This window comes from Oryzias melastigma, linkage group LG24, assembly GCF_002922805.2.
Source record: "Oryzias melastigma strain HK-1 linkage group LG24, ASM292280v2, whole genome shotgun sequence".
In the NCBI taxonomy this organism is placed as follows: Eukaryota; Metazoa; Chordata; class Actinopteri; order Beloniformes; family Adrianichthyidae; genus Oryzias; species Oryzias melastigma.
In genome coordinates, this window is record NC_050535.1 from 9,764,131 (window position 1) to 9,783,981 (window position 19,851).

Here is a 19,851-nt window from a genome sequence, read left to right on the forward strand (position 1 = left end):
GCTCTGATTGGCTATTATGTGAATATACAACGTTATTTAAATTATAAATTAAAATTACTGAGTGCAAAATTACTCCAAAAAAGTGAATTGAAATAAGAAAAAAAGATACAAATAAAGAAAGCAATCACAAAAATGACAACAAAGACAAAAAATAAGTAGTAGAAAGTAAAAATAAATAAACAAAATAACAAAACGCACTTAAACCAAAAAAAATGCAAAAACAAAAAAAAACTTTTTTTTTTTAAATAATAATGATAAGCCATAACTGTTATGAAACATTTTTTTCTAAATAGAAAAAAAATCTTGACTAAAATCAGCAGAAGTTCGAAAAACTTGTAAAAAATCCGATTATTTTCCTCGGGTTTTGAACGCAGCGTGCTCTTTCTTCCCCGCCCGCCCTGAACGCCTCCATTGGACTGCAGGGACCGCTACTATAAACACACGAAGAGTTGCAGCGAGAGAAGAAGAGCACATCTTTGGCTAATCTGCACAACTTTCCCCAAAGTTTTGCGCAGTTTCTGTGCGCCATGAGAGCGTGGGAACAAAAGGAGTCCAGAAAGAGCATCTGTTTGTGGACGCGCGGCAGCTTTGGTGGCGTTTTCTCTCAATCTTTATTTTGTTTGTTTGTTTGAGAAGACTGTCGAGATCTGCGCTGCTCAGTTGGAATTAAATTAAACTACTTTAAAAAGATTTCCTGAGGATTAAATCCACTCCGCAGCGAATCGCTTCCAGACCGAGAAGAAGATTTGGAATGTAGCGCAAAGAGAAAAAAGGTGAGTTTGAGTCCTTGGAAAAAAATAGGAAATTTGTGTTCTTAACTTTTTTTTTTTTTTTTTTTTAGTATGAAATCTTAATTAAATTACAAAATCACATGGAAGAGAGATGCTAACATAGATTAACATCAGTTTGTACTAAAAAAAAAGTGAAATGGGAGAAAACTGATGGATTTAAGGCGTCTTTTAAGGTTTTAAATTTTACCTAATGAATCCTTATGGAAGCCAGAGATCTGTTCCAGTCAGGGTAAGACAGTGAACACACTCAGGTGTGTCTGGCACATGTGGATCTGATGTTTTTCTGTTGGTCTCTCACACCCTGGCATTCATGTTTGTGTAGAAGATGTGTTTGGACATGCATTTCTTTGGACTGCCACTTCAAACAGGCAGGCAGGGAGGAGGAGGTGGAGGTGGTGGTGGGGTTGCTATGTGCTCTGAAATGGAAAATAAAGGATAGTTGGAGCACGTTCACATCTGGTTATCTTTATGAGCTCAAAGGCACGCTGTTTAAATTACATGGTGACTTGGGAGTACACCCATGTGGAGAATTTAAAGGACCAAAAGTTGTTGAGCATTAGCGCCTCTCCACTTCCTGCTCCACAGACTCCATGGAGGAGGAGGTGGTGTTGTTCGGCTGCAGCCGAGGGAAGCTGCTGAAGTTTTCACTGAAGGTCAAGCACCACAATAGGTGTTTACTGGATGCTGCCGCCCGGCGTTAAACAGGCCGGTGCTGCCAATTGTTATTTAAGGACGCAGGCCGTTTGATTACAGTGTGGTGCAAACATAAATGTCATTTTGGTTGAACGCTTGTGGCGAGCAGAAGAAAACAGGTCACTGTTATGACCACAGAAGCACTTCAGCCACTGTTGAAGAAATGCTCTAAATGGGGATGCATTTATTCCCCCCGCATCTGACAGATCTCATGGTGTCAGTGATTACCAACATTATGACCGTCTGAGCTCAGAACACTGTTCCACTTCAAAACGGGTCATTTGAAATGAATCTTGACCTAATGACACACTGCTTCTTGTTACTACGGCTTCCTTTCTGCAGCTTTAGTTGGCGTCTTACCCACAAACCTTTTGGGTTTCTCGAATCATTTGGTAACATCACTCATAATCTTTAGGGATGTTGTCTGTCACACAGAGATGTCTTCAGTTTCTCCAAATCTGTTGATTGTCTTCTGCTTTGTGGAAATTAAGACTTTTTAAGTATGTTTATTAAGTATTTTTTGTGTTTTTAACATGTTTTTGTATCATTTTCTCATGTAAAATTGCACTTCGGAGTATATCTTTATTAAAATTGTTGTGAAGCCATTAGAAAAAGCTCTAACATGTGACGTAGAAGCTAATACGGCAAGCAACAAGGTCCATTCTGATGCATCCACTTGTAGATATACTAGATATACTAGATCCATGTATGTATATGTATTTAAATTGCATTGGTTAAAACCAATGGATAGAATTAAGGAAATTAAGTTTTGACCAATTTCTGCATTCGTTTTGCACATTTAACAGGTATTACTGGTCAAATTTTCCAGGACTGAGTCATTTGGGCAAATTTTAGCTCCTCACAAGTACAGAACTCTGAGCTTTTTGTAAACGAGTTGACAAAAAAACCTATTGCAGGTCGTGCATGTATTTGAATATTTTCTGTAGGTCGCATGGTAATTACTTTAAAATGAATTTAGACAGAAATCAGACCAGATTAGACCACATAGTTGCTTAAAAAACACAAGAAGTTTTTTATTTTTTAGTTTTCTTCCAATTTCAAAATATATTAATCTGATCCAATCACTTTTCTTTTTTAAATACCTGTGGTTGCAAGACCCAATCCAGCTACTGTGTCATGTGCAATGGTTGGGTACACCCTGGACAGGATGCTCAGACAAACAAACACACACTTGTATTCAAACCAAAGGGACAGTAGAGTCGCCAATTAATCTATGAAGCCTGTTTTTGGACTGTGCAAGGAAGCCAGAGTTGGAGAAAACCAATGCACAAAGAGGTCCTAGTAGGGATTTGAACCAGGACCTTCTTGCTTCTTCATTAATCCTAAAGTTACCCATAAATCGTAAATTATCAGTGTACAGTGAAACATGGAGGATGCTTTCAGGTGTTTACTTGAACGGGCATCTGGGCCTTTTGTCGTAGGCTTTGTGCTCTCCCGTCGTCGACCTGCTGCACAATAACAGAGCAGGGGGCATGTAGCGACCTGTTCACCTCTCCCCTCCTGCACCAGGTGCTTCACGCGAATTGTCAGTCACCGCCGGCTATGTCTCTTGCAGCACAGCAGACCTTCTCCCCAATCAGCCTGGATCACAAACACGTGACCCCTCCCGTGATGTGGCCCACATGAGCTTGTTTTGACTCGATGCAGGGATGGTTTTCTTTTGGCTGAGATGTTAAAGAGGTTCTGCTTTCACGGACGGGCCTGTGAAGTAAGAGTGGGCTTGCCTGGGGGCCCCAGCCGTGAGAAACGGGCTTTTTGGCGCTTGAGCGCACACATGTGCACGGTTTTTGAGTGCGATGTGGTTTTTATTGAGGGGTTAGAGGGGGGGTATGGAAAATGTGAAGAGGAGCGTGGTTTGGCTGACAATGAAGGGTCCCGCTTCCCTACTGCAGGACCGTGGAAAGCTGCCGCAATCAGTGCGACCATCCGCGTTTACTCCCCTCCTGACCAACTGGACCAACACGATAAGGCAGGAGAGTTCCCAGTGACGCATCCCCTCTGCTCTGATCTCTACAGCTTATCTGGAGCTTTTCTCACTGAGCTGCTGGGAATCAGCAGTTTTTTTGTGTGTATTTCGAGGAAACTCGATCACACGGAAATCGCTGATTCTGTCTGCAGAGCTGCAGCTTTGGAAAATCAGTGGAAAGAAAACACTTTAAATTTAGATGGTCCCTAACTTTGTCTATCAGGTCACATTTTGCTGCCAAAAAAGACATTTGACATTTAGAGCAAATATTGCTTTAACCCAATGGATATTGATGTTTTGTCAGAGCTATTTCCAAAATATCCAAACATGATGGTTTCATTTTTTTAAATATTTGATTTAAAATCAGTTTTTTGATTGTATATTTTTGATATATTTAATCATTCAGTCAACAAGTGTGGATAAAGCAACATTTTATAGCAATAAATACAACAAACAATGCAAAAAAACCTAAGTTATTATTATTTTATGGTTACAATATAAGTTTCACCTATGAAAAAAAGTGACTTTTCTTTGGTTTGATAGATATTTACGTACATGATGCCTATTAAGGGGTTAAAACAAAGAAAGGCAACTTTACTGTTAAAACCAACAGCACAGCCTTTTTTAAGATCCAAGGATTATATGAACCAATTTCTTCTTAAATAATGATTTTAAATAGGTACATTTTTGTTTTAATATATTTTGGTTTATTTAAATCAAAATTTCCCAAGTAAGTGTATTTTTTTTTATTTAAGAAGGAATTTGTCAGTATAAACCACCTTTTTGTCTCACACATTTAAGTTTTATGGTAAAACATGACCTTACAATAAACAATTATTGCCACTTTGTTTATTTGAAGTCTTTCAGTGTTCCATATAAAGCGTTTAATTAAAGAAAAACCTTCCTCTTCTCTTTCAGCTTCCCTGTTTTTTTCTCGTAGAATGTGTGTAGCTTTGTCTTCAGGATGAGAAAAATAAAGGGAAGGCTGGGGGGGTTCACTGGAAAGTGAGAAAGCAGATGCGCCTGTTAGAAACACTGTCTGGCTCCTGCCATCTGTTTGCAGCTGCTGGTGTTTGTGCGCAGCAGCAGCAGACGGCATGCTTGTGTGCGCAGCAGCAACATGTCTGGGCCTTTGTGAACAAAAAGGTATGTTTGGAGATGATATTTTGTCACTGGAAAGGTATTTTTTTTTAAGCAATAAACTCCACAAAGTCATGACGAAAAAAGATTAGATGCTGTGCTTTCCATAACAATTCTTACATGTGATTTAATAAATGAAATAAACTCTGAAATTGATTTTGCTGTCATGAATAACACTATATGTATGTTTGTAGCACATGAATACACTGTAGATTTGAGTTTTCTGAGTATATCTGACGCCTGGTCTGCTGTAGTCCAGACAGACTTTAGCTGAAAGAGCCCTGGTATGCCTGAGAGCTGCAAAGCTGTGTTTCCCCAAAACATCTCGATGCTGACCTGAGCCGTGAGCAAGTGGAGCACAAGAGGATCAAAGTCCTAAGAAGGTTTTAGGAATACCAGGTCAAATCTGGCTGTAATAGTATTTTCAAATTCTTTTGTTTTTAGCTCGGTTTAGGGCAGTACATGGGGAAACCAGCAAAAGTTCATATGAAGTGATGTAGGTCAAGGAAGTCTTAATGAGCAGAGTGTGAGGGGGTCACTGGTACTTTACGGGTCTTCTGTGTGGTGTTCGTTTGATTATAACACTAAACTAAGAAATTAGGGGTGTGCCAAAATATCAATATTGCGATGTATTACGATATTTAGTCCTGTGATTGATTCTCGATGGGTTTTCACCAAGTATTGATCTTTTATTTTCATTTAAAGAGACTATAAAACGTTATATTCGTCATCCTTTGGTGAAAGCGTTGCAAGCTGTCGTGAGCACCAATGTGCCTGGAAGCTTGGGCTGCCACGATTAGTTGATTAATAGACTATTAAAATAGTTGACAACTAATTTAATAGTCGATTAGTTGTTACTTTATATTATATGGAGTCGGAGTGTAGTAAATTGGAAAGTTATAACGGATTCTACTAGCTTTTTGGACTATTTTGGCATTTATTAAGGTTTTTCAGGCTATTTTGGAGTTTAGCTAATATTTCAGCTGCATGCTAGCTATTTTGGCTAATTTAGGCTTTTTTGTTTTTCAGTCTATTTTGACGTTTAGCTAATGTTTCAGCTGCAAGCCAGCTGTTTGGCTAACTTTGTTTTTTTAGTTTTTAGACTAATTTGTCACTTAACTAATATTTTAGCTGGCTTTCAGCTTCAGCCATTTCAGTTATTAATGTTAGCATCTTCAGCAACCAAATTCAGCTTACAGCATTCACACTAGCATTATCGCAGGTAATGCTATATACTAGTTTTTAGTTAGTTTAAAGCTATTGATGGTTAAGATGTGTGCTTTACATCCAGTTTGGGCAGGACCTGATTAGAACACTAATCGGAAAAAAATGGTGATTTGTCAACTATTAAAATATTTGTTTGTGGCAGCACTACTGGTAGCTACTTGAATTATTGAACTATTGTTGGCACTGAATTTTACAAATAATTCCAATTCAGTTGGTTTCAATGCTTGTCAAAGACATAGTATTACTGATTTACCAAAAGAATTGGCTCACCTTTCTTGACTCGCATATGAATTGAAGTATCATCCTATTCCTAACCCATAGAGTTCAGTTTGGTGCTGGTCCACCTTTTGCAACTGTGACAGCTTCAAATCTTCTTGGAAGCCTGTCCACAAGGTTAAGGAGGGTTTTTATAGCAATTTTTGACCATTCTTCCAAAAGCATGGGACTCATGGGGTTCAGGTCAGGACTGTTTTTGCCCGTCTAGTTCATCCACACCAGACTCTGTCCTCCATGTCTCTATGGACCTTGCTTGCCATGTTGGAAGAGGAAAGGGCTCCAAACTTTGTCCATGGGAGCATGGAATTGTCCAAAATGTTTTGGTATCCAGAAGGATTCAAAGATGGGTTAGCCAATACTTTTGGTATTGTAGTGTATATCTGTAGATTGATAAATAAAATGTTGTACTACAAGTAATAATTTTACATTTCTATTCCTTAAATTAAGATAATTACATCAGGGCAACGTCAGTAGTTTAAGGTTAGCTACATCAACTGTGGAGCATATTTAGTGTTAGGATTGATTTAGACTGTTGAGACAGATCCAGCCAAACAGACAGACAGAGTGTCTGTCTGTTTGGCTGGATCTGTCTCAACAGTTGGTATGTCATTCAGCATTGATCCTCCAAAAATTCCTCAAAAAGGCAGGATAAGGTGTACATGAAACATGTTCTTGAAACATAATCGGTACTCTTGATGGGGGTTTTGGCGTTGGTTGTGAGTCGTTTTGGCTGAGTTGACCCTCATATCAAAGCAACATGTGATACCAGCTTTGGAGCATTTTCAACTTGATTGATCATTGTTTTTCTAATTGATCTCCAGCAATATAGCAATGTCTTTGTTAATTAATAAATAAGTAGAAGAAAAATAGGGCTTTAGGTCTGGTTTGGGTTCATAGACCAAACGATAAAAAGAGCATCATCAAGGAAAGGTTCTTATGAGATGTGAAGCTCTTAAACTGTTTGTTTAGCTGGAGCAGTTGTGTAAAAAGAGTGGAGTGGAGCATCAGTGTTTCAGACGTAGACGAGCACCAGAGATCAGATTGATTGAGTTAAGCATGCTACACTTGCTTCCTCGGCTCTCGGCGGCCCGCGTCTAATGGTCTTAGCAGTAGGTGACAAAGTGCTGTTTTGTTCCCGCCATTGTGCGGCGGTGAATGGCGCGCAGCGACTGAAGCGCTGCCCTGACAAAAGAGCAGGGAGGACAAACACACAACAGGAGGTCTGTCAGGAAGCTCATGTGTACAGTGTACATCACTGCAAAATGATGGATTAGAAAATAAATTATACCCAAACTTTTATTCAGTTTCATCTGTTTTTGACAGTTCCGCCACCTGTTTTTTCCAGCATGTTTTTGTTTGGTTGATTCTGCCCCTGTTAGCAGCGTCTGCACCTGAAAGGGTAGAAAGGTGACTAACGGCAAAACATTGCACCCTGAGGGAGAAACCTGTGTCAACATCTTTTATTAGCTCATTTTATAACCCTTTGTCAGCTTTTAACGCATGACTGCTTGCTTAACCCCACCTACTTTAGTTACAGATGCACACCTGTCAAGCTTCAGAAATACATAATGGGAGTATAAAATCATTTGTAATCTTCTTTGAAAAACATTTGTAAATCAGGTGGTTTGCAACGGGAATTAAAACAAATACTGAAAGGAATTCAGGACAAGAAGCGTCTGATCAAATTTCTTCATTTTACAGGAAAAGAGTTTGACATATCAGTATGTTCACTACAAGATCAGACTGCAAAGCTCAGTAATAACGTAACAACATTCAAGTTTTTATTGAAGGCTTGCAGAGAAACAAATAGCTTACATTTAGGGCCTACTCAGATCATCCAATCTATGCCGTATTTGAGTACCTTTGAGCCCAAAGTTTGGCCACTTTGGTTCTTCCTATTCTTTTTCATTGGGGAACGATTATGTGAATTGTCTAAGAGCTGGTTGCAGAAGTGGCTCAGAATATGGTACTGTAGAAATGACCTGGTTTGATCTCTGATGGGGTTCTCCAAAGCATTGAAGTCAAGGGCTCTACTATGAAACAGTTGCATCCACACTATGGGTTTGGTCATTATAACAAATGCAATTATTGAACCATCAATAAAGCTGAGTTTAATACGTTAATTAATTGATTTGAATCAATTCTATCTTGTGAAATGCAAAAATATATCATAAAACCTATAGATTAAAAAGAATTTAAATTTTTTAAAGCCATTTAATTGTGGTTTTCTTGAAAAATGATTTCTATGTAGTTTTTACAGTGAAAGTTACAAGTATAAATTTAAAATGTATTCAGTTTAAGACATAAAATATGTTAAAACTTCTTTAAAGCAGAAGTGATTTAAAAAAGGATTTGTTTCCAAGTTAACCTCTGTGCTATCTTATGGGGTCCAGATGACCCACCCTTACATTGACCTGTTATCCATCCCATGACAAATGTGGACAGGATTCATGTCTGCCAATGAAAATCAAAAATCATTGATGACCCCTCTTTTAATGTAAACTAAATGTAATGTAATTTTTTTTATGAATAAAGTTTGACTTGATTTGAAAAACATGTATAGGATAGCACAAAGGTTATTTGGACCCTTAAGTAACCAAAGCTTTTTTTCTACTGAGTGGTCTGGTACAGTACGGTTCGATATTTTGAGTATTTCCATTGTAAAATGGACTCGATAAACAGTACCTACCCATATCTCTTGGTATGGTTCATTGAAAAATGGAATGGAACAGCCGCTGTAGCCACCCATTGATTGGCAGAAAGTGATGACGAAATTAGAAAGCACCAATATAGCGCTCATTTAAGCTGACGTTAAACAACAACAAGGCCTGGTCTTTGGAGGAACTGCAAACGTTCCTTGCCATCCATGGTGACGGTTTGATACAGGGTGAACCAGTGGCATGCAAGCGGTCTACACCAATACATGTGCCATGAAAATAAACTGCTCTGTAGAAGCGAGGCTTAACTAAGTGGAAACGCTCACCAGAATTAACTGTACTGTACCGTACCACTCCTTACCGTAATGGACCATACCACTCAGTGGAAACGAGGCTCAAATGTCCTGTAACTCAGTCCAAAGCACAGGGGTGGAAGTGTCATCATTTGTAATGGGTTATTTTTCAGTCATTAAAAATTCAGGCAAAGTCAAAATAAAATTTTCAGACTTAACTTTTTGTACAAATATCAGAATTTTTATAAAGATTTAGTATATCCCATGTCAGATAACGACCAAAAGGGTAAAGGTCATGTTGAGAACCTTGTTTTTTTGTGTGTTCTTAAATGTGGTTTGCTGTGTCACTTTGGGGGGAACGTAAAAACAACAAAAGATGTGCATTTATTTTAAGAGAAATCTAGCTGCCCTGGAAAAATAACCCATACTCTCTCTTCGTTCTCCTTTTTGGGTCGCCACAAAATTACAGCGTGCAAATTTGCAAGATTGTTTTTGCGCTCTGAAAATAAACACTGGGGGGAAAAAAAACTGTTGTGCAACATTGCAGTTGTGTTTTATTTTTATTTTTTTTCTCATCAAGAAGGGATCCCAAACTATTGTCTGTGTCTGCTTGAGTGAACCGCACACCCCCAAACCAAGCCACTGATTGCTGGTTTAAAGTTGCACCAAATGCCATCTGCTTGTTTGGCTAACCTCTAGAAGAACCTGGTGTGAGTGAGGGAGCCGTATATTTGTTTGTAATGTGCCTCGCTCAATCTATTCACATTTATTTTGTGTGTTTATCCACCTCTCACCACTTGGGTTTTTTTTTTAAATATGGAAAGGAATTCTGGGAACATTTTACCGCTAACCTGCGATCTTTTAAGCCCGTGTCAAAGGGGAGGGGTCACAAAGTTCATATATGTGGTGACTGGGGCAACACATCCCAAAGTTAAGCTGATTAATCAGGAAATTACTCACCTGGTGCAGCTTTTTCATGTGTTGTCTTGAACGTTCCCATAAAACTCCCGGGAATTACGCGACTCGTTGGTAGGGGGAGTCTTCCCAGACGGATTCAGAGGTGAGGAATGTGCTTGGGCTCCTAGAGCGCCGCAGCTTCTCAAACAAACAAGAGTGGAGCAAGTTTGGATCGGATTGTGACTTAATGACAGCTTTCATTCAAGCTATGTCTTTTTCTCCCACTCAATCAGGCTTAATGGACACAAATGCTCTCGTACACAATCCCTCTTTGTGGTGCATTCTTGTGTCAGGTGTGCTCTTGTTTTTCCAGTCAGGGTTGGAGAGGAATCTGGGCTCTGATCCAAGCTGAGTCTCTGGAGCACGTTGCAAGAGTTTGGGACAAGAAGCAACATATCCAGCCCATCTTTGCTCCTCCTCCACCTTCTCCCTTTCTTCTGCTTATCTCACACCTCTTTTCTCCTGCAAGCTGAAGACTTAATGGGACATACTTCTGATTCTTTAACATAATTATCATACCTTGTCTTTAGTGTTGATTTACACATTTTCATTTTTTCAATCCATAAATGCAGCGTTTTAGAGAACTAATAAACATAGTTTATTATTTTGGGTGTCAAAAACTACACAAAAGAACTCATGTGTGATGTTTCCCTTGAACACTTTTTCCTTTGAGTTTGAGTCTCTTTACATTGATTCTTGATGTTCGTTGCATGATAGAGGGTGAGGACATATGAAAAAAGAAGAACTGAAGGCTTCTCACTGAAATGTGAGGCTTAAAAGCCCTCTTTAGTTCCTGAAAGCTAGCTGCTGGGTTCAACTAGAAGTCTGTGCTCTGTTGTTTGATGTCTATTCATCCAAAACCTTACATGTCTGCCTCTGTCTTCCAGCACTGCTTGGGAGTTGGGCCTCATGGGGTTGGAAACTGTAGTTTGAACTTTCTGCTTACATTTCTTTGGTTTTGTCTGTCTGGCTTTTGCTTCTGGGGGTTGCTCAGATGGTGGGATTGAGGAAGTTTGTCGTTGAGACTTATGGTTCTTCTTTTGTTGTTGTTTAAACAGGACCTGGTGATCCGTTCCTCGTCATCGTCCTCTTCTCCGGACAGCCTCGGGAATGGGCCAGCACCTTGCCTGGGTGCATCTCTCCGCCCGGTGGTGTGGCTGGCGTCGCGCGAGAGTGAGGAGGCCAGCAGCCAGGTCGTAGAGCCCGCCCACTCCGCTCTCCGCTCGCTTGATCTCGAGTGACTTTTGACCCTTGACTCAGTCGTGACCCCACCTTGACCAGCCATGCCATTTGGGTTGAAGCTGCGGCGCACACGGCGCTACAATGTCCTGAGCAAGAACTATTTTGTTACACGGATCCGCCTGCTGGACAACAATGTGATTGAATGCACCCTGTCAGTGGAGAGCACAGGGCAGGAATGTCTGGAGGCGGTAGCCCAAAGACTGGAACTGCGGGAGGTGAGTCCTTTTAGCTACCGGATGATACTTTAGATGTTCAATTTTAAGAATCCTCAGATTTTGTCACCATTTGATTTGAACACACGTTTGAGTTGTTTTCCTGGGAGAATGTCACTCATCAAACCCCACACCCGTGCAAACCTCTCTGACCTCTGTTGTCTGTCTCCTACAGCTTCTTTGTTTGTCTCTAATGAAGCATGACTGCTTCTCTCTTCTTATTTTCCAGCTATAAAAACTTTGTTAAAACTTTGCTCAAAGTTTGTTTTAACATCATAGCTCAGTTTTTTTTTCTTCAACCAGATAAAGCAACAATGCTCCGTACAGTTTAGGGTACAATTGTGAAAGGCAGAGATCACAGGAGGAATGTGTGCATGGTTGTTAGCCGGAAGTTCGAGGGAGTTCGATGAATGTGTGTGTCTGCACCTTTTGGAGCTTCCAACAACACAACAAAGAGAATGGTGAAGGAATGCACCCTCGGACAGTGTTGTGGTATTTATCAGGTGTTGGTGATCTAATAAATAAGGTGGTGTGACACCACAACATTAGTGGATGTATTCTGTAAAAGTGAATTTGATTTAGCCCATAAAAGGCTGGTTCTTGGTCTAAAGTGGTGATAACAACTTATGGTCAAAATATTTTGTCTTTTATTGTGGAAGAACTCCAAGTCCTGTTGCAGAAGTTGTTGGACTTTAATAGTGAAAAGCCTCAACTGGATTTTGAGATGAGTAAATGCTGTGACTGAACTGGACAAAGTTGTGATGATATTGCAACCTTACGCTTCTCCCAAATGAGAAAATTATTGAAAGAATCAATAGTTTGTTGTCAGAAGTTGGAAAACACAAATAACATAACTGTTCGTGAAGATGAAGGTTAGATACATTTTTATCTCAAAGGTACATTTAAGTAAATTTGGAGCACTTATTGTGCAGAGGTAGAGGAGTCAATCTCTGATTGGAAGGTCACATGCTGGTGTCAAAGTGTCCTTGGACAAGATGGTAAACCCCGCATTGCTCCTGGGGACGTTGGCACCTTGCACAGCAGCGGAGCTCCAGTTGAATGTATGTAAGCAAGGGTGAATGGGGCTTGTTACTGTAAAAACGCCTTGGGCTTTAATCAAAGTAGAAAAGCAGTAGATAAGTACACAACGTTTACCTATTTCTCCACAAATCATCTTGGAGGTTTAAAGAAAGGTCTTGAGAACCAGGCTGAAAGCTTTTCGATTGGAAAGTAGGATTAGTTCACATCAAAGTGAATGACGACTGACTATTTTGTATAACAAGCCCCCTAGTATTTACTTGGTGAATTGACAGAATGTGGTACGTTTTATTTCTTTTAAACTTGCCTCAATCAGGAAATCATGAGGTTACTCCATGACTTCTGTACCTCACCCTCCAGTACTTCTCATATATTTTACCAATAACATAGATGTTTGGCTTTGGCTGGAGTAATGTCTTGAGAACAATCCACTGTAATGCTAACTCACTTGGTCCTCTTTGTATAGGCATTTGCAAACACTCAGCTGAACTTGGTTGGCCCAACAAGAGAACTTCAGTTTACCTGAGAGGCCTTACTCAAATACATCATATTTTTGTACATCAACATCTTTGGATTTTTCTTGTTGGATTTTCCGTATTTTATTTGTCTATTAGGTGTTGGACGAATTGAAACAATTCTGCTCTGTTTTCTCCCCCTTCCTTTTCATTCTCTCAATCATAATAACCCTTACCTTCCATACTTGTTTCCTCTGTAGACGCACTACTTTGGACTGTGGTTCCACGGGAAGACCCAGGCCCCGGCCCAGCGCTGGGTGGAACTTGAGAAACCCCTCAAGAAGCAACTGGACAAGTTTGGCAATGAACCTTTGCTCTTTTTCGGGGTCATGTTCTTCGTTCCCAATGTGTCCCGGCTGGAGCAGGAAGCCACCAGGTAAAGAAGACAGGCTTTTTGATGTGTGTACTTCTCAGAGAACTGTCTTTAGGGGTAATACAAAATGAGTATCTCCTCACTTTTGTCATTTTTATTATCTTTTTCTATTGGTGATTTGTCAAAATATCCACACAAGCATCTGTTAGTTCATGTACTCAGTTTACCTGAATTTAAGATAATCTGTGTACCATCAAAAGCCGTGAGAGGGATCTATCTGTGTGTAAAGGCCTGGGGTTATGAGTTGTGGGATATGGATCACTGATGAAGGCGGTTTAGCTTCATTTCCATAACTGCTTAGAGCAAGGATGGGCAACTCTAGGCCTTGAGGGTTGCTGTGTCTCCATGATTTCCAGGCCCTACTCATGACTGATTACTTGGTTCAGGTGTATCCAGCCAATTAGAACATGCCAGAGAAGGGTATGTTGGAAGACATGCAGGAATGCGGCCCTTGAGGCCTGGAGTTGCCTACCCCTAGCTTTGAGAGAGGTTACAAACCTTAGCTTCCAGATGGAATTTCGACTAGAATTCCTTCTCTTTCACATGTAAAGGAGCTAGTTGAATTGGTTTGGATATCACACATTTGTAGGGAGAAACTAAGGGTGCGTTCAACCAGGAGGAGGTTATGCCATAGAGCTAGGACATCCTGTATAGGTTATCCCCTTGTTGCCGGGTGAACTTCTCTTCTTTCCCCAATCACCAGACAAGTAGAAGAAAACGGAGGTTTTTCTCAGTTTTGATATCTGTTTTTGGTCATTTGACTCTCAAATAGGCTCTACAGGTTTATCTCGCACTGAGCTGCAGAATTTGTCACTTCTGCTTCTCTGGATGTGGGAAAGGCCGGTTGCCGGTCCTAGCTTTTTGTTGGAGTTTGTTTGAACAAACTCCCAAGTTATTTCTTGAAGGAAAATTTTTTACTTGAACGTTGCAAATATTTATCCATTTTGGACCAGACTGTCTGATAATAGTTGACTGGACTAGACCTTTGAAGACCTGTGTGACTATCTGTCTGTCAAAGAAACATCAGGATCTAGTCTAGTTAAACTGCGGTATTCCAGGAATTCTCTGCAGGCTTTTATGATTTGAGGATGCGTGTATGTGGTAGCCATGATGGGGGCAGTTAAAGAAACAATGGCCACCTCTTTAACATCATGTCACCCCCCCTGTTTAATTACTAGGAGCACATTTCTACCCATTTTTTACTCTCTGTCTCCCACCTCCTCTTCTTTCTCCTCCTCTGTTTGTCTGGAATGTTGGCACAGCCGTCCAGCGTAGGAGGCGGACCACACATTCCTCGCACCAGAAGTGCTGGGGGTAAAAAGGGGGAGGAGGATGTCTGGTTCACAAAACATATGCGCACACACTTCACCCCTCCCTCCCAGAAAAAAAATCCTCTCAGAAGCCAGCTGCAGCCGTGTCAGAAGACTTGCCTACAATATGATGCTTTGTCAGAGCAAACATGCTCCCTGAGGCGACTTTTCTAAAAGTCCCGTTACTCTGCGGAACAAGTTGAAACAGATTTTTACAACTTTGTGAAAAAGTTCAAAACTTTCCTGGAAAATCTAAAAAAAAAAGTGTATTTGTCACATTTTTGACACTTTTCAGAACTACCCCAATTGTTTGTGTTTTATTGCAGTTTTTCAAAATTAAATAAAAAGTACACATTTCAGCTTAATTCAATTGCTGGTATGTAGAGAGGCTGAGCTCTGAATGTGTTGTTTTGATGTGGTCAGATCTTTGAAGCTCGGTGTTTGACTGAAACGTAACCCGATACTTGAACTCACACTCTTGAGGTTCATCAATTCCTTTGACTTTCCTTTCCCCTATTTCTTCGTTTTATTTTGAAAAGAATGAGGAGTCCTATCTGTGCTTTCCTTTAAATTAGGGGTCCTCAAACTTTTTCTTGTGAGGGCTACATAGCTGATTTCTTCTCTGATGTGGGTCAGTTTTTAGGCTAACGAAAAAAGTGTAAAATTGCAGGATGTCTCTAAACTCAAACATTTAAAGTTTTCCAGAAAGCCACACACACCTAGATAAGAGAAAAGACTGCAGAAGAGTGGAATAAAAGTCAAATTCTGTGTGGGTCTGGATTGCATGGCCAGATTGGCGAGAAAAAAAGAAAAAAAAAACTCTGGTAAAAAAACAGATAGTGTTCAGGGGGCCGGGCCAAATTGGGAGGCGGGCCGGATTCGGCCCGTGGGCCGTAGTTTGGGGACCACTGCTTTAAATGCACTTATCAAACAATGTAAAACGGGGCCTAAAATAATAACTAAAGCTGCCTAAAGCTTCTTAATGCTTTTTAATACACATACATGTTGTAAACAAGTAAAATTGTTGATAATAAACTAAATAACTGTTCAACCAATGCAGGAAAAAGCTTTAATATCAATACTGGCACTAATACCAGTAAACGTCTTTTAATACAATTGGTTAAAAAGCTTTTTAATATAAAATATATAAAATATAAAATACATTTAAGAACATACAAAAAATCAACTTTTAAATTGAATCTAAACCAATATCTGTTTGTGTTTTCAAATTTAAAACTTTTTATAAATTAAGTCACTTTCTTGTGTTACTGAACTAATGTTAGCATTGCGATGTGTAGCAGACTCAGATTCGTATGCTTTGTCTTAGTTTAAGTTTCTGTTCAAGAAAATATCTGTTTACTTAGGTGAATTTTCCTTCATTCAGAGATGAGGAAGATGGGAAACCTGATTTTAATTTTTAATCTTTTCACCTTGTTTTTAGTCGAGAAATTTGTTTACTTGACTTTTAAGAAACTTATGAAAACCTGTTTCCACATAACTAGTGACATAAAAGGAATAAAATTGTCATTTTAATTGTAAAATTCCGATTTATTGAGCTAAAGACAAACTGATAGCTTTTTTGAACAAACAAAAAAAATAATTCCTAATATGCTGAATCAACGCTGATATTTTGAAGTAAAGATCAATTGGAAATGGATTAATATTTTTTAACCCTATAAATGACATTTGTTTCCCTAAAAGGGACTGGAAATGGGGTTGTTTTGCAGCGTGTGTGGTCGGGCCCTTCTGCTCCCGGTGGGACATTCATTTGAAGAAGAGAAAAAAAATGTCTTAGAGAAAGTGAGGAAGCTCAGAGGGACCTGCTGACCGTGGAGGGGCCAGCTGGCCTTTTTGGCCCCAAAGCTACCAGCAGCATCAGCCTTGAAATCCCAGCTTTGTTCAGCTAGTTATCACCAACACACACACACAGCTGTACTTTATGCCTCTTGCTGATTCAACACATTTCAAAGTGGAAAAGGCCGTCTGGACCTGCCATGGGGCTAAAGGGGGGGTCACCGTGCTACAGAGGTAGTGAGCATTGAGGCGGGGGGCAACCATATGTTCACACATGCTCACGCTGGTGCCTGCATATGCTGGCAGGCGTGCTGCGCAGGCCGCTCGGACATCTGGCAGCGGGTCTGCGAGCGGCCGTGCACAGAAAGGCCTCTTTGTGTCCGGGACTGCCAGAACGACGGTCACCAGAAACTCCCCGGAGGAACTGGAATCTCTTCTGTGCGTCTTAGGATCCGTTTTCACCAGCTGTTGGAGTATTCTGATGTCATCCTGACACGCCGCACACTGTGAGAGCGCCTTTGTGCAAAGCGCCGTGAAAATTCACTAAAGTTAAATATGAGTCATGAACCTGAGTGGGTGCAAACAAAAATGTCCAACAACATCCTGCTTTTATATTTAATAAAAATACTCGTATCACTGGATTTTAAATGGTTTTCAAATTTAAACTACAATCAAATTGAGAAAAAGAATTGTCTTTTTGTGTCTTTATGATTATCTTTTATTTTTGAAAAAAAATTATTGATATTTATCACAATAGCAGCTAACATAAGACTTTTTGGCTCCTACTGTGTTGTGGTCAGTGACATATCAACTAGAATGGCTCTTTAAGGTCTGATGGTTGCAGACCCCTGCAATAATACATACATATATATATATATTATTTTTCCTAAGGTAGTATATGGACCAACACTCAACTATAGAAAAAAATGAGAAAAATAATTAAAAAAAAATGATTTATAAAGTACATAAAATGTATCTTTATACTAGAGTAATCAAATAAGAAGCTGAAAAGTTCAGGTAAAATATACAAAACAAAACTTGTATTAATAGGAAACCAAGTGTTCAACTGTTACAATATTTGAGTCTGAAAATACACAAATCAGAGCAAATTTGTAAGTAGAAATGTGCTTAAAAAGCTTTAAAACTGACCCTGAAAGTCCTGGTGTTCTTCACGTCTTAAAACTCCCGAAATCCTTAAATTCCTCTTAGCTTTGGAACGTGTTTGCACACCTGTACACTAATTATAGGCCAATAAAATGTAAAATCTGAGACTTTTTTTTCAAACATAACAAGCTTTGTTTTGTGTGTTTTTAATGGAAAATAAAACTATGAATGTACCCAAAAAATTCAGCTCTTGTAAACAAATATGATGTCAAGTATCTTAGAATTACACGTAGATGTGAGCAGTGGGATGTCGGGGAGCTGTTCGCTGACTTGCACATGCACACCCTCCCTCCCTGGTTTGTTTATAGTTATTTTAGCTGCTTTAACGTCCGCCTCGCCACCGCTGGCATCGCACGTGTGTAAACACCATCGTTTTGTTTGCGCCAAAACTGAAGACCAAGCTCTGCCAACCTCAACATCTCAGGTCCCACGCTGAGGTTGCTGGGAAAATATCGAAAGTTTGTGAAAACAAAGGTCACAGGATAATTTTCTTTTTTTTTTTTTAAGGTTTGGTGTCTTGCTGGGCTCCGCCTCCTTCCCCCCTTTCCTGACCACATGAGGCCACGCCCCTTGTTGCAGCCTCTGTGTTTGGGGTTGGCTAATTAGAGGGTTGCCACGGGAATTAAATGGCCTCTAAGCCAACAGGCGTAATGACAGGGTGAGGGGGGGAGGGCGGGGTCCGATTATAGGCCATTCAGAGGAGTTTAAAAAAGAAAAGAACACGGAGACGTTTGAGGAAAATATGAAATATTTAAGGAAAAGCTGCATGCAGAAGGAAAAGTTTTACAAATAAAGTGAAAGTTAAAAAAGGACATGACGACAGAGGAATGAGTAAGCATGTAAGTATAGTTTCCACAGGGACCTTTGGTTGTGTGTGCACATCATAAAAGGTGTTCTGGGCTCACATTGGAAAGCCTCAGTCTGTGGTTGCCATGGCGGCAAACAGGAAATGGCGTTTTCATGCAGCTGAGCCTGGTCACCCCGACAGTTCTGCCTTTCTTCCTGTGTGGCCGCGCTCCTTCTCCAAACATCCAATTAGAAACGGGAACAAAAGGAGCTCAGAAACCGGAGGAGCGCGCCGCATTTCGGGTTGGTTTGGGGACTCTGACCACAGTTTTCTGAAGGGCTGCGAATAGCCTCAACACTGTCACTGTATCGGCTTACACTTCCAACCGAAACCGCAGAGAAAAGACTCCCAGTTTGCCCCACATTTGGACTGCAACTTTTACGCTTCTCTGTCGTCTCAGTCCTACCAGAGATGATATCCAGTGCCTAATGTGTCAGCTTCCTGAAAAATCACAGACCTTTGCGATCATTCTGTTTAGCTCCAACTGGTAAACTTTAGAGAAATGAGTCGTCGGTATTTTAAGTAAAGGTGACTCACTCATTCCTCAACAGTATTCATTCTCTCCAGATTGGCTGCTGACATGGAGCAGAAACTGGAGCGTGTTGCAGTCCATCAGTTAAAGTCCTAATGATTATGCAGTTTTTGACAAAACAAAAAAGTAATTTTCTACGACCTAGTTTCTGCAGAGTGGTGGTAATTCATCAGAAATTTACCTCTAAGTTGTGAACTTTGTTTACACTCAACCCTACATCTAACATTACCGGTGCAACAAAAATGGGGAGCAGTATTGGAGTTATCCAGCCAAAGGAAAGTTTCCCATTTCCCAAGTTTCCAGAGGAAAGCTATTCCTCAAACGGATGCATCAGAATGGAAAGGGCTTGTGGCAGACTGTAGATTTTACATCAAACTCAAAGACCAAAAATTCAAAACACACCTTAGGTCACAGGCCGCACACTAAAACTACATTTTTAAACCTTTAAAAATGTAGGTTTTTAACACAAATAGGAATATTATTCCTAGAATAAATCAATTTAAACCTTAAATAACTCAATAAATTACTCAAATTTCTTTACTTTTATGTCATTTTATATGAAAAATTAAACTTATAAATATTCCAAAAGATTTTGATCTCCATAAAAATGAATCTTATTTGAATATACTTCAGAACAAAGCAAAAAAAGCCTGGAAATAGAAATAAAATGTGTACTTTAGAGGAAAAACAAATTAAATTATTCATTTTTCTGTGCTTCTTGTTTTGTTGTTTGACGGTTTTACTTTGTTTTGGCCTTAGTTAATTTATCCGGTTGTGTTTTTTTTTTCTGCACCATGAATCAG

At 39.8% G+C, this 19,851-nt stretch overlaps 1 protein-coding gene across 1 annotated transcript in view; it reads left to right on the plus strand.

Moving 5' to 3' along the window:
- Positions 1-250: 250 nt before the first annotated feature.
- Positions 251-19,851, plus strand: part of LOC112158202 (protein tyrosine phosphatase non-receptor type 14) — a gene marked incomplete in the record, with an annotated part of 32,493 nt that continues 12,892 nt past the window's right edge. Inside the window, 3 exon segments of the mRNA XM_024291446.2 lie at positions 251-773; positions 11,080-11,478; positions 13,229-13,404. Of these exon segments, the coding sequence (XP_024147214.1) occupies positions 11,305-11,478; positions 13,229-13,404 (350 nt within the window).